At 45.6% G+C, this 12,724-nt stretch overlaps 1 protein-coding gene and 1 long non-coding RNA gene across 9 annotated transcripts in view; both read right to left on the minus strand.

The window, feature by feature from the left end:
• The window catches only part of FRMD4B (FERM domain containing 4B), a 106,044-nt gene that overhangs the window by 13,358 nt on the left and 79,962 nt on the right, over positions 1 to 12,724 (minus strand). For all 8 annotated transcript variants that reach the window (XM_052679254.1, XM_052679253.1, XM_052679256.1 and 5 more), the window contains 4 exons: positions 11,860 to 11,943; positions 10,638 to 10,703; positions 9,651 to 9,708; positions 8,649 to 8,735 (listed from right to left, as the gene is read on the minus strand). In XM_052679254.1, coding sequence (XP_052535214.1) covers positions 8,649 to 8,735; positions 9,651 to 9,708; positions 10,638 to 10,703; positions 11,860 to 11,943 — 295 coding nt within the window. The remainder of the gene's footprint in view (positions 1 to 8,648; positions 8,736 to 9,650; positions 9,709 to 10,637; positions 10,704 to 11,859; positions 11,944 to 12,724) is intronic.
• On the minus strand, positions 1,988 to 8,642 carry LOC128078741 (uncharacterized). Its single transcript, XR_008205782.1, has 2 exons — positions 6,671 to 8,642; positions 1,988 to 6,619 (listed from the first exon to the last, which is right to left on the minus strand). It is a non-coding gene; the product is annotated as an uncharacterized LOC128078741 (long non-coding RNA).

Below are 12,724 nucleotides of genomic sequence, written 5' to 3' on the forward strand. Positions count from 1 at the left end.
ACAGGGCGTAAGGCTCAGCGAAACACTTCGGAGAAGGGCTATGACACACACAGCAAAACCACAGGGAGCAGAAGGAGCCACCCCGCAGCACAGACATGCTGCGAGGAAACCACTGCCTTCCTGCTGAATGCCAGCAGGGAGAACAGCACACCTGTGCAGCAGGGCTCGGGGATTCCCAGGTATTAGAAACACATTAGAAGGCAGCCAGGCAGCAGTGACCCCTCCATTCCATCCCATCGGTGCCATCAGCCCCACCAGTGCGATGTTCCAGCAGGATGTGGCTGAAATCAATGCACTGTGCCACCGCTACAGAAGAACTTCGTGTTCGATCAAGTTGCAATCTGTGCCGTGCTTCACCTGAAGCATTCTCCCAGCGGGTTGGAACAGAGCCCCGACCTCGTTCACGCCTTTTGTGGGAAAACCCCAGCGCTGCTCTTTCAAAGAACTTTCATCTGCTTCGATAAAACTTCCCTTTCTATAGCACTACGACTTGTTATTCTAATCATAAATCTCCGCTCGATGAAAAACGCGTCGGGGGGAAAAGTCATCGACAGAAACTCATAACTCATTCCCAAAAAGACCATACGAGTTTGCCGCTTCAGTCTATTTATCTTTGAATCCAACCCACCCAACGTTACCAGCGCACTGCCCGCTCTCTCTTTGTCGCTGAACTTCCCAAGCATTTTCCCACGCAGCCGCTGCCTTACGGCCCGCAGCAACACCCCCCCCCCCCCCCCCCCCAACCCCACCACCACCCCCCCCCCCCAACCCCACCACCACCCCCCACTCACCTCCTCACGCAGCCGCACCGCATCTCCCCAGCAGCGCCTCACCCCGCGCTGCCCGCCCCGCTGGGAGGCGGCTCCTGACCCCCCCCTTTCCCCGGCAGCGAGCGGGGGGAGCCCGGCCGGGATCGCTGCGGCTCCGGGGAGGGGGGGGGGGAGGAGGGAACACAATGCGGATCGGCTCCGCTCCCACGCTCGTATAAGCGCTGGGTGTGCTCGGTGCCGGGCACGGAGGCAGGTGGTGACACCCCCGGGCTCTTTGTCACTTCCTTTGGGCTGGGCTCCTCCGGACGCGTACGGAGTTCCCGAGGGTTGAGGGAAAGCCGCGGAGAGATGGCTTGGGTTTGGGGGGGGGAATGCAAACGGAGATGGTGATTCCCTAACCCACACGCAGCCAGCTCCTGCCCCCCCCCCCCCGCGCTTCCTGAGCAGGGACTTGGATGGGGTGCGAACTGAGCGAGTTTGAAAAACTGGGGAGATGGGATATAATGGGGGAGAAAATAAAAAGGGGGTGGGGAAGATAAGCAGGATGGGAAGGAATAAAAAAGGGAAAGGAAAAGGTTGGAAGAGGAAGAAAGGGGAGATGGAAGATGCAAGAGAGGTGAAAAAATGGGGAAAGGGAACAAAGGAAAAAGGGGGTGAAGGAAAGGGAAAGGAAAGAAGAAAAAAAAAAAAAGGGAAAAAGAGGGAAAGGGAGAAAGGAAAACGAGGGAAAAATGGAAATGAAAAACCCAAAGGAAATAAAAAAATAAAAGAAATTGAAAAAGAAGGTAAAAAAAAAAGGGGAGGGGGGAGGAGGAGAGAAGGAGGAAGAGAAAAAGAGGAAAAAAAAAAATAATACTAAAAGAATCTTTCACATTTTGAGGTTGCTTGGAAGTGGCTGAGGCCCAACACTGTGCTCCCAAAGGCCAAGAAGTGCAGGGGGGCTGCCTGCAGCCAGCAGCAATGCCACCCCAAATGGATTTAGAGCACCAATACTGTGCTTGGGAAGCTGTTACTGCAGATTTCCTGCTCCTGTCAAATGCTACCTAACTCTACAAGACACGTTTCAAAATCATTTCTCATTTCAGTTGTAACAGAATTACCCACACATGCAAAGACTAACAGTTGTTTAAAAAAAAAAAAAAAAAAAAAAAAAAAAAGGAAATTTGAAACTGGTTTTTGAGAGCTGGAAGTACAATTAGGAATAATTACCATGTTGGTTTTGTTTTTTTTTTTGTGGAAGTTTTGCAATGTATGTTCCCTTTAACCAGATGATTAGGTCCACCTGAGTTAATGAATGTTTTCTTAATAGCCTTCCCATTCTACTGACTGTCAGATCCTTACTGCTCATGAAAAACTCCTCCTGAGCACACTGTGGGCCTCCCATTTGACCCTACAAGCAGGATTTGGATGCTCAAGATCTGTTTGCAGGTCTCTTTGGACAAGGCAATGGTGCCAAGTGACCTGATTGCACCTCATTAGCCCTCCAGGCACAAGCCAGGCTTCCACAATGCAGCTGCAGCTCCTCAAAGCACCAGGAGCTTTAGCTTTCTACATAGCAGAATCATCAAATAGCTTGGGTTGGAAGAGACCTTAAAGACCATCCGGTTCCAACCCCAATGCTGCTGGCTAAATCAGGCAGTAAATCAGGCTGCCCGGGGCCTCATCCAGCCTGGCCTTGAACACCTCCACAGATGAACAGACTGCCAGGGGACACCATTGGTCATTGCCTCCATCCAAACCACTGTCAAGAACCCTCTGGCTGTGACCATCCAATTCTTTATCCACCAATTAGCCCACTCTTCAAACCCATATCCTTCCAATTCAGAAATAAGGATGTGGTGTAGGACCATCATCAGAGGCCTTGCACAAGTCCAGGTAGATGACATCAGTTGCCCATCCTTTGTCCACTGATGTTGTCACTGCATTGTAGAAGGCCATCAGATTGGTGATGCACAATCTGCCCTTGGGGAAGCTGTGCTGGCTGTCTTGGGTCACCTCCTCATCTCTCATGATCCTGTTCTCAATAGTGCAGAGCACAGACCGAAATGAGCACCCTCTTTCCCATACAAAAAGAGCTGGATTGTAGTCTAACAAGACACAAAACAGACACTGACAGCTTAAGCAGGGAGACACATTAATAATAGCAGCAGTTGGTTTACAACCTGGCTGATCTCACACCTGGTTTGGAATAAAATGCAGGTTTGTCTGGGCACCGCAGCACAGCCCCTGCCTTGAGAAAAGGACAAGGGGCAATGTGCTCAGTGCATGCCTCAGCCTGGTGCATTTAGTTTAATATTTTTAGAATAGCATTTTTTTTCAAGGGGGGAGGAATCCTAGAGAGCGCAGCCAAGCGCTGCTGCCCAGCCCCACACCAGAGCCATTTCCCAGACCGAGGGCGATGGCACATTCTCACCAAGAGCTGAGTTGCCCCAGTGTTGGGTTTTCCACCTGAGGGATCGCTGGGTATCCCTGGCAGCAGGGATGTGCAAGCTTTGCTGCTGCACTGGTGGCAGCGCTCCCTCAGGAAGAGAGAATTAGCCCTTCTTAGGGCCCAACAGTGGGACGTGTGGTGCCTGTGAGGTGCACCAGCCACCAGCATCCCCACAGCTCACTGGGAACAGCAATCTCCAGACAAATCTAGCGATTCAGACCAAGGAAACATAAAAGATTCGTGCCCACAGGAATGCACCCCACCCCGATGAAGGAAATTACCACCCTGCATTTCAGCCCTTCAGCTGCAGTGTGCTGGCTGGCAAAGTGCCTCCAGCTGAACCCTTTTCTTTTTTTTAAAGTTGCTCTGCCTGGCTGCAAGGGGAGGCACCTGAGGAGATGGAAGGAGAGCCAGGCTGCCCCACCTGCAGCAGCTTCTGGCAGGAGGAGGCAGACAGCTCTCACCTGTGCCAGCATAAATTGACAGCGCTCACACCTGCAGGCATCCATCTCTCACATACTAAGCCAGCTACCTGAAAACCTCCTCAATAGCATTCTTTTCAAATGCACTGCGGCCCGTCCTTGCCAGGTTCTCACTGGCATTGGCACTAGTAAGAATCAGAGATGTCTCTGCAACAAGCAACCCAACTGCCACAGAAGGCAATGTGTCCTTTGGGGCACCGCCTTAAGCAACTTTCTGCACATCTGGAAGGAACACAATTTCAGAGCAGTCTTGTAACAGCCCCGTGTTTATTTTAAATAATTATGCCAGCTTAGTATCTGATGTCTAAATCAATGGCTTCTACTCGGTGAGAAATAAACACAGTGAAAGAAATCTCTGCATGATTAGATCCACCTGCTGAGAAGCCTGCGCAAACGCCATTGTGTTCTGAGCAGCTCAGCAAAGCAGGACAGAAAATTTACGTTAAGCAAATCTTCTGCAAGGGAAAACTTTCAGCATCAGCATTTAGAAACTGTATGTTGAATTAAGAGAGAGAGGTATCATAAATATGATCCTTTTCCAAATCAGTATACTCTAACAAAACCACTCCTGAGAACGTAATGCATTCAAGACGACGACTGAAATTCTTGCAGATTTGAAACAATACCACAGCAAGATTACTTTTTCTCCTCAGACACTATAGTTCATTTATCACCAGGGAGTCGCCCACAGAAACACAATGAAGTGAGGGAAAAAGTCGAAAAGCAAGCAAGCAGCTTTCTCACATTCCCATCCCCCAGAGTATCCCCAGGTCTTGGCTGAACGCAGAGTAAACCCAGCTTGCTCCACAGTGCACTCTCCATATAGGAGACAGCACGTTGTTTATCTCACCAGTGAAGAGAATACGGGTAGAGATGAAAGACAGAACTATCTTGCTTTGAAACAGCATATGAAGTTCTGGGCCCTGGGCCTTGTTTCATGCATTTCCCAATCAATCCAGAAGATATTTGGGACGGGATCTTGGCGTGCCACCCAGACACCCTCCATAGCGAGCAGGAGGCACTGCTCCAAGCAGCAGATATCTGTATTAAGTGCAGCTGAAGGCAGAATGCATTTGCAAAGCAGCAGGACTGCAGAGCTAATCCCAGGTCTGAGCTGAAATCTGAACACAGGTCACAAACTTGGTCTTTTTATGCCCTATAAGACTTCAAGTTTATAATCAACTGAGCCATAGCATAACCTCCAGCCAGTGTGGAGCCACATCTTTTATCCACAAAGACTATTTTCCTAAATGACATAAAAATTGCTTTCTGTTTCCAGCCTGTTACAGCACTGGAGCAAATCTCCTCCCTCAGCTCCCATCACTCACAGTCCATGCAAAGCTGTACAGTGTGGGTCTGCTTAGCTAGAAGCCACTTCCAAAGAAACACAAAGTTCCACGAGCAACTTACAGTGACAGAAATCCTCCCTTCAAACAATCGCAGATCGACCAGCAAACTACCAGTGGCTGGGACCCAACCTTCCCAGCCAGCCTGACATGCGCAGGCAGAGCTGGCAGGTCTGACCATCCCTTCCAGCAGCACCCAGGCAGATGGTCTGTGGTGCTCAGGGTGTCTGATGTGACGTGTACAAGCTCTGGCAAAGGCCAGGAGATACGTATCTGGAGATTGCTTCACCCAATTGCCTTGCAAGTTGTTTCCTGTGGAGTGCATTTGACACTATTCAAGCAGCCGTGTTGATCCAACAACAAAATCTTGGGATAACCACAGTGCTCCAAGGCTCATATTTAGGCTTCTTTGCCTAAAGGCCTACTTGGATAAAGCCAAAAGATTTCACCCTTTGAGGAGGATGGTTAGGAATTAATTGATGCTATATTAATAGAAGCAGTTGATTACTTATATACACACACACACGTATACATGCACGTATATTTATATTTCTGAATGTGGATTTATCTCAGAACATATGCCCACTATCAATGCATTAAACAAATGCAGCCACATCTGAGAGCAGCTTTTGCTGTTACACAAATGACACAAGGAGCACAGCAAAGCCAGGTGGGAATTTAAGAGAAGCACAGGCACCAGCTCTACATCTCCTGCCTGAACCTCACCAGCTTTCCCATTTCAACAGATCTCAGAAGGGTTTGCACATCCAAAGATCGCCTGCATCTTTAAAAATGGGGAAGGCCAGCCGAGTTTGGATCCATTAGGATTGGACTCAACCTTTCCCTGTTATTGAATTAATCAGACCTATGTATATTTAAACATCACTAGCTGAAGAAGTGGAGCACAATCAGGATGCTCTCTCCCAGATGGCTGGGGATAAACACAACGGCACTTCTGATCCACAGTATAAACAGCAGGATAACACCAGCGCATGGCAGTTGTGAGTTTGGCTCCTTCTCAGATAGGAGAGCAAGAAAATTCTGCTAAATCCAGCAGAACTAGCACTTCTGCTTAGACGGGCAGACATAATTTACATGCCTACTTCCCTCTTGCTGCTTTGGAAAGAATGGTAGTGCCTGCTCCCTGGAGATTTTGACAAGCTATACAGACTATTCTCTCTCTGAACATTTATTTTGATATTTATTTTTGAATATCAACAAATAACAACACTGGTTGAAGGCAAACTTCTGCCTGCCATAGCACAGACAGTGAGGTTATGTTGGAACAAACAGCAGTGTGTCAGCATCTTAACTCTAAAACCAAGTCCGGACTGGATGGGCACCTCTACACCCAGTGTGCTCTCACTCCCTGAACAGTGATCTAATTCCAATTATTTCCATAGTTCACACTAGAAGTGCACTGTCTATTTCAAATATCCTTCATATACATAAGCTGCATTTTTAGTCACGTGCTAATTTTAGAATCATAGAATGGCCTAGGTTGAAAAGGATCTCAAAGATCTAGTTTCGATCCCCTGCTGTGTGCGGGATCACCAACAGCAGACCAGGCTGCCCAGAGCCACATCCAGCCTGGCCTCAAATGCCTCTGAGGATGGGGCATCCACAGCCTCCTTGGACAACCTGTTCCAGTGTTAAATGTAGGCAGGACTCAGCACAAACAGAGGTTCTGCCATTCTTATCCTCTCCTGTGAGCACCAGACACAAATCCATGAGCACATTGCGATACTACAGCTGTATCCATCCACGCTTTTTCCATGAGCTTACTGGCATTAAACCTTCCCTCTGCATTTAAGCCTCTCTTCCCCACCTTCCCTTTTGATCTCCATTCTCCCTTGTATAATTACAATGATAATTACAGTACAGCATAGAACTGTTACAATTTCCATTGCAACACCTCCACAGGAAAGGTGACTTCTGAATGCTGTTTGGTTGGGGATATTTTTGGCTTATTTACTTTTAAATTTTTTCCCCTAAATGTAACTCCTGCTGTGTTCAAAGGCAACATCCCATAAGAAACTGTAGCAGGGTGTGACTTGGTATCTGGGCCCTGCTGGCCTCAAAAAATTTCCTTCATCTGTCTGGTTGATGTTGTAAACCGAAATCCTCAAGCGTGTGAAGTGTTTGGCAAAGCAATGCTTCTAGCCAGCAAGGCCGTATTTTCTTGGAGAGAGCTGATGGTCACAGCTGGACATCTTGGCTGGAGAACGGTCTGTATTTGGTCTGATAGGAAAATCTCATAGATGTCTAAATATAGGAAAGCACTGAGAGAGCAAGAGGAGCTGCTTGTTGCTCTGCTCTGATAATCAATGCTACATTAACGTTGTCTTGATTTTCTAGGGCTCCTCTTGTGTCAGTGTCATCTTTTAACAAGCGTGGTAAAAGACACCCGGGGCTAATGCAAGTGTTCTACTGCACAAAGCACAGATTTGAGAGTTCAATCTTGGACACGCAGATGTATAAATATAGCACAAAAGAGACCAAGTCGTAGCCTGTCTTGGAAAAGGAAGATCAAATTGGGAACTTGAAAGGGAATTGCTCTTCACGAGGAAGTTCTGTTAAGCAGTGTTTTTTTGGCACAAATGCACTAAACAATATCATTTTGCAAATGTGAAATTCCCTGGCAGGACGCACACGCTTCATGTGAACTCCTGCCCAGACAATTCCAGGGAAAAGAGAACAGCAAAACCCCATGTCTGCACCTCCTCATGGCTTCAGCATTCCAACAAAGACATGACCAGAAAGAAACCATTCACATCCAGCCCGACAGCACGGTTCCCTCACATGCACCCTTGGCTCCTACCCACTGCCAACGGTGTTAACCAACTCCTCAAAGACTGCAGGGCTCAGTCCCATGTCAGTGAGAATTATGCATGTACAGGACTGGGCGAGTTCCCAACACAGCGTGTGCTTGGGCTGCAGGATGGATTTCCAGGGCTGCCAGCAGAGCCTGTCAGGGCTGACTGATGGGCGGCTGATGGGAGCCAGCAGTGTAATATGGGACCCTCTGCCCCACTTAAGCAACAACTGAAGTTGTTGGCAGAGTTCTCCCGGAGAAAACATGCTGGGGAGAAGGGAAGTGGAAAAGGAGAGCGACCTCCATGATTTGGCATTTACTCTCAGTTCCCCCTTATAATTCATTGTGTCACAGAAGCATACAGTTGCCCACGCAAGCCTGCAGCTCCATCCAGTTCATCTTGTATTTCACAGACATCTGTTCATCATTTCACACACAAAGCACACCTCTGAAAGCCAAAGGAAACGCTGTCTGTGCAGAAGGCTTTTACACTGGGATGTGCAGAAGCCCAGTTGCTTCATGCTTCTGCAGATATCCTTGGAGGCTGCCAAGGTTCTGTGGAGACTGCCCTGAGACCACCAAATTCAAGAAGACAAAGCACCCAAAGGCAGCTGCTCACCGTGACACACAACTTCCAGTATTATGTGAGAGGGCAGAATTTTACTGAATTTAACAGAATTCTTCTGCCTCCAGACCTTTGTATTTTGCTCATTAGATTAATAAACAACAGCTTATACAATATCCCAGCATGCAGCACCTCCCCACCCCCACCCCAAATAGAAAAATCAGATGCAGAAAACTTACTTTTCTGGGCTTAACTTTGTCTTGTAAGTCGTACTGGCCTATTCCTTTATAACTTATTCCAAGCCACCAAGGGATTCCTTGTTTATCCTGAAAAAAGAAGCCTGCATGAACCAAGAGCTACTTAAGAAGTAAGCAATTCCAAGATGACAGCTTGTTTCATTCTGAGACAAGTACAGGTAGGTAAGGAAGAAGGACAATTTTTGCAAACAAATTGATGTGAAGTGGATTGCTAAAGTGAACGTTGAAACTTTTTTCCATTGCCTTCTCAGGCAGAGGTAAGAAACTATGCGGTGGTTGTGCAAAGTGGACAAAAAAGCAAGAGCACTGCTGCAACAAATGAGTGTCACTCCTTGCAAGAGGTGGCAGTGATAGGGATATGGGACAGAAAAAAAACTGTGGCCAGTGACTGCATCCATGAAACTCAAGCATGAAGAACAGTGCAAACCATCAGCTTCTCAGGTACCACTGTCATGGCCACAACTGAAAGTAGGGAGACGTCACCCTTGCTGAGCTCCTCTGCAAGAAAACATGTTTGTCCAGCCTCTACAAATCTACATCTACAAATGGGAATAAATGTTGCATTTTCATCACTCTCCAAAAATACCATTCTATATACAGCGTTACTTCACTTTACATATGCACCTACTGATCACCTAGAAGCTGTCTTTTCTACTTTTTTTTTTTAAATTAGAAATGTCTCTGCAGCAAACATTAATTACTTCAAATCTAGAAGTGATATCCAGTTTAGTTAAGCTGATACAAATTTAGCTCCTGATAGAACCACAGAAGGTTTTGAATGAAGGTTCCTCTCTGTCTTCTTCTGCACAATGTTTTGCTGCTCTCTGAAACCACTCTAACACTGAAGAGGCATAAAGTAAAAAGGTTGGAAAATGTGGGGTTTAATTCTTGATAGGAGGGTACTGAATCATCAAATTGCTCCTTTAGGAATGTAATCACGTGTAATAAGCTAAGCAATCACATTATCTATGGACGTTTACTAACCTTTACTCCATAGTAATGGACACCATATGTTGGCAAAGCTTCTACCACTCTCATGTACCTGTAGACAGATTTATAGCTTATCAGATTAATTTTTCTAGAGGAAATGATATCTATTAACATATTTTTTTTTCACACATACATTCAGGACATGTCATTTATCATTTGCATATTTTGAAAGCTGTAATGATTTAATGCCTATGCCTATAAAGAAAAAAACCTATCACCCAGGCTCAAGCAAGATGTGGTATTCTGGCCCAGATAAAATGAATGGGAGATTTCTCATACAACAAAGCATTCAATCTCTTATCAGAAATTCAGAGAACAGAAAGCAAAGCTTCCAGTTCTGCACTGAACTTATAAGCCTTCGGGAAACATCTGCCTCTAATTACTTCATGATGGTGCTTTGGTAAAAATGGATAGACTCCAAATGAAATTGTTTAAGCAGTTGTACAATTGTTTCACAATGCAATGCAGACAATCACTGAACAGATAATTTTTTTCTCTGTTCCTGTTGAAAGAAGCCCCTGAACTACTGAGACAGAGCTGCAGGCACTGAGCTATGTGACAAAGCCTGCAAGTTGTCTGCAGCACGTGGCTATGGAAGTCTTCTCAACCTTCTTGGTGATCCTGCAAGACCTTGTTTTTTGAGAACTAAATTCTGAGTATTTGAACAAAGATGTGCTTGTCTTCCTTACAGAACATAAGATATGGTTTTCCCTTTGAGTTTGGTGTGAAAGTGACAGCAAGCAGGGTACAGAGAAAGAGCTATGAATGGAGTCCAAGTTGTTTCTTCTACATGGGAGGTATTTGATAGAGGAAACTTGTCACGGGTTTCCTCACCTGGAAAATATCACTCCATAAAAGATAATTCTGATAAGATACAAAAAATGAAGTTTGCAAGCAACAAGGACCAGAAGAGTCACCTCAGGAGAAGAGAAACAATAAGCATTGACTTGTAAAGATGATGCTTTTAAGTGCCATACTCACTGAACAATGGCTTGTCCTCTGGTCAGACCTTTTATTTGTGTATAATGTTCAATGACTCTATCCTCACTGCAAAACAGGCACAAAAACCAACTTAGAGGCTCACCGACTTTTCCACATATGACAGCACGTGCTGACATTTAGCTGCCCGCTCAGCATGCAGAGAAGTGCCCCTCTGTGCATTTCTCACTCTAGCTAACGTTCTGTTTCTTACCCATTTCTTTCCCACTCTTCATTAAGCAGCTTGGAGCTGCATCTTAATCCCCACCATCGCATGCTGCGTTCCGGGCTAATTAACAAACCGTTTCAGATCTGCTGCAGATGCTGCTGCAGAAGAATGGTACTAATTGTACAAACTCATTTCATGTTCTAAAGAACCAAAGCTTCAGGGGCCGGTTAGTGTTCCATATGTAAGGCAGAAGTTTTTCACTCTAGTGCACTTTTTCACCTGGCATTTCATAGATGAAGACCTATAGATTTGTCAGCAATGGCATTTCCACTTTTTTTCTCTGCTATATACTTAAACATCTTGTTTTAAGCAGAACATGAAATATGCACTTAAATGTCAGACACCTAAACACAAAGAAAAACCCAACAGTATTCATTCTGAAAAATAAATCACAACAGAGGACCAGCATGCGTGAAAATGCTTCAAGTATACATCGAGCCTGAAAAATGAAATAAATGAGCAAGACAAACCCAAATAAAGGGCACGAATCACAAGGAAACAATATTGTTGATTCATTCCAAGTGTTGTTTCCTTCATGGCACGTTCGTGCCACACAGAACTGATCTTGCCTTTCTGTTTCCAGTTATTCTACTTCGTCTTCTCCCTTGGCCTGTTGAGGAGCATGAGAGTGGCTGGGTGGGCACTTGGCACCAGCCAAGGTCAGCACATCACAGAGGCTCTGCTGCTTGTTGGTTGAAAAGGTGTTCTTTCCAAACACAGACTTGGCTGGGGTTCAGATTAGCTCTTTCTAATGTGTGGTACCCCGCTTACTCCGATTCATTAACATGATTGAACTTTCAATGAGGGATTTGCATCGGCTCTTGTGCAATTCATAACCTTCTAAAACTGGAAATGCTTGAACACAAGTGATTAACTTGAAGTCCTTTATAACACAGGCTGAGAATTGTAAAAACAGTTTGCAAGGCTGTCTAAGAGCAGTCCTGTCATTGCCATCCACAGCGAAGATTTACATTTAAATTGAATTAAACAGCTCACCAGTAAGCAAGCGAGGGATGTTCCTGCAGTGTCTTGGTGGGAAAGACAGGCAGCGTCTTCAAGTCTTTCCGTGTGTTTTCATCACTAAAAGCAAAAAAGGCAGAGAGTCACTGCTGGTGAATCACAGATACAAATCATCAGTTTCAGTAACAGGAAAAGGCTGCATGGGCACCCCAAGAACGGTGCATTGCCCCATATCAGGCCATCATAGCAACGTAACTCTATCTGCCCTCTCACATGACAGTGATGTATGTGGTGTCATGCAAGCTCCTGTTGTAACTCATTATACAGACACATGATTATGGAGTCAGCCAGGCCACTGTGGCAAGAGTGTGGTATCAATATTTATTTTGCACACACTTGCTTTGTTTGCTGAGTAGGGAATGAGCACTCAACAGCTGCAAGAGGAAAGCTTTCACCCAAAGGCAATGCTTGCAGTGCTATTTTTGCTCTATCTTTAGCTAAAGTCCTCCCCAAGAGACAACAAATTCCAGCATGGTATTTGTCAGATCTGAGAGTTTAACACTGATCTGATTCACAACAAAGGATTTCAGTTCATATGCTATGAAATATTTCTACCGAAAGGGGTTTTTCTGGGCTTCATATTGAGCAGAAAGTTCAAATATTTTGGACTTCTGGCCCTGCCTGGAACAAAATAAAGTTTTTGAAGTATGCGAATGCCATTTGTCACAAAAGCAACAACAACAAGAAGAACCAGCAAATTATTTTAAAACCTATTAGTAGGTACCAGCAAAATGGTTATTATTTTCTCTTTTCATGCTCCGCTAATTAATCAGCTGAAAGTTGCACGCCTCATTTCTGCAGGATTTCTGCATGCCTTTGCAGCAGCATGAACAAGCACGAA

The sequence above is a fragment of the Tympanuchus pallidicinctus genome, unplaced genomic scaffold (assembly GCF_026119805.1).
Source record: "Tympanuchus pallidicinctus isolate F22 unplaced genomic scaffold, pur_lepc_1.0 scaffold17, whole genome shotgun sequence".
Lineage (NCBI taxonomy): Eukaryota > Metazoa > Chordata > Aves > Galliformes > Phasianidae > Tympanuchus > Tympanuchus pallidicinctus.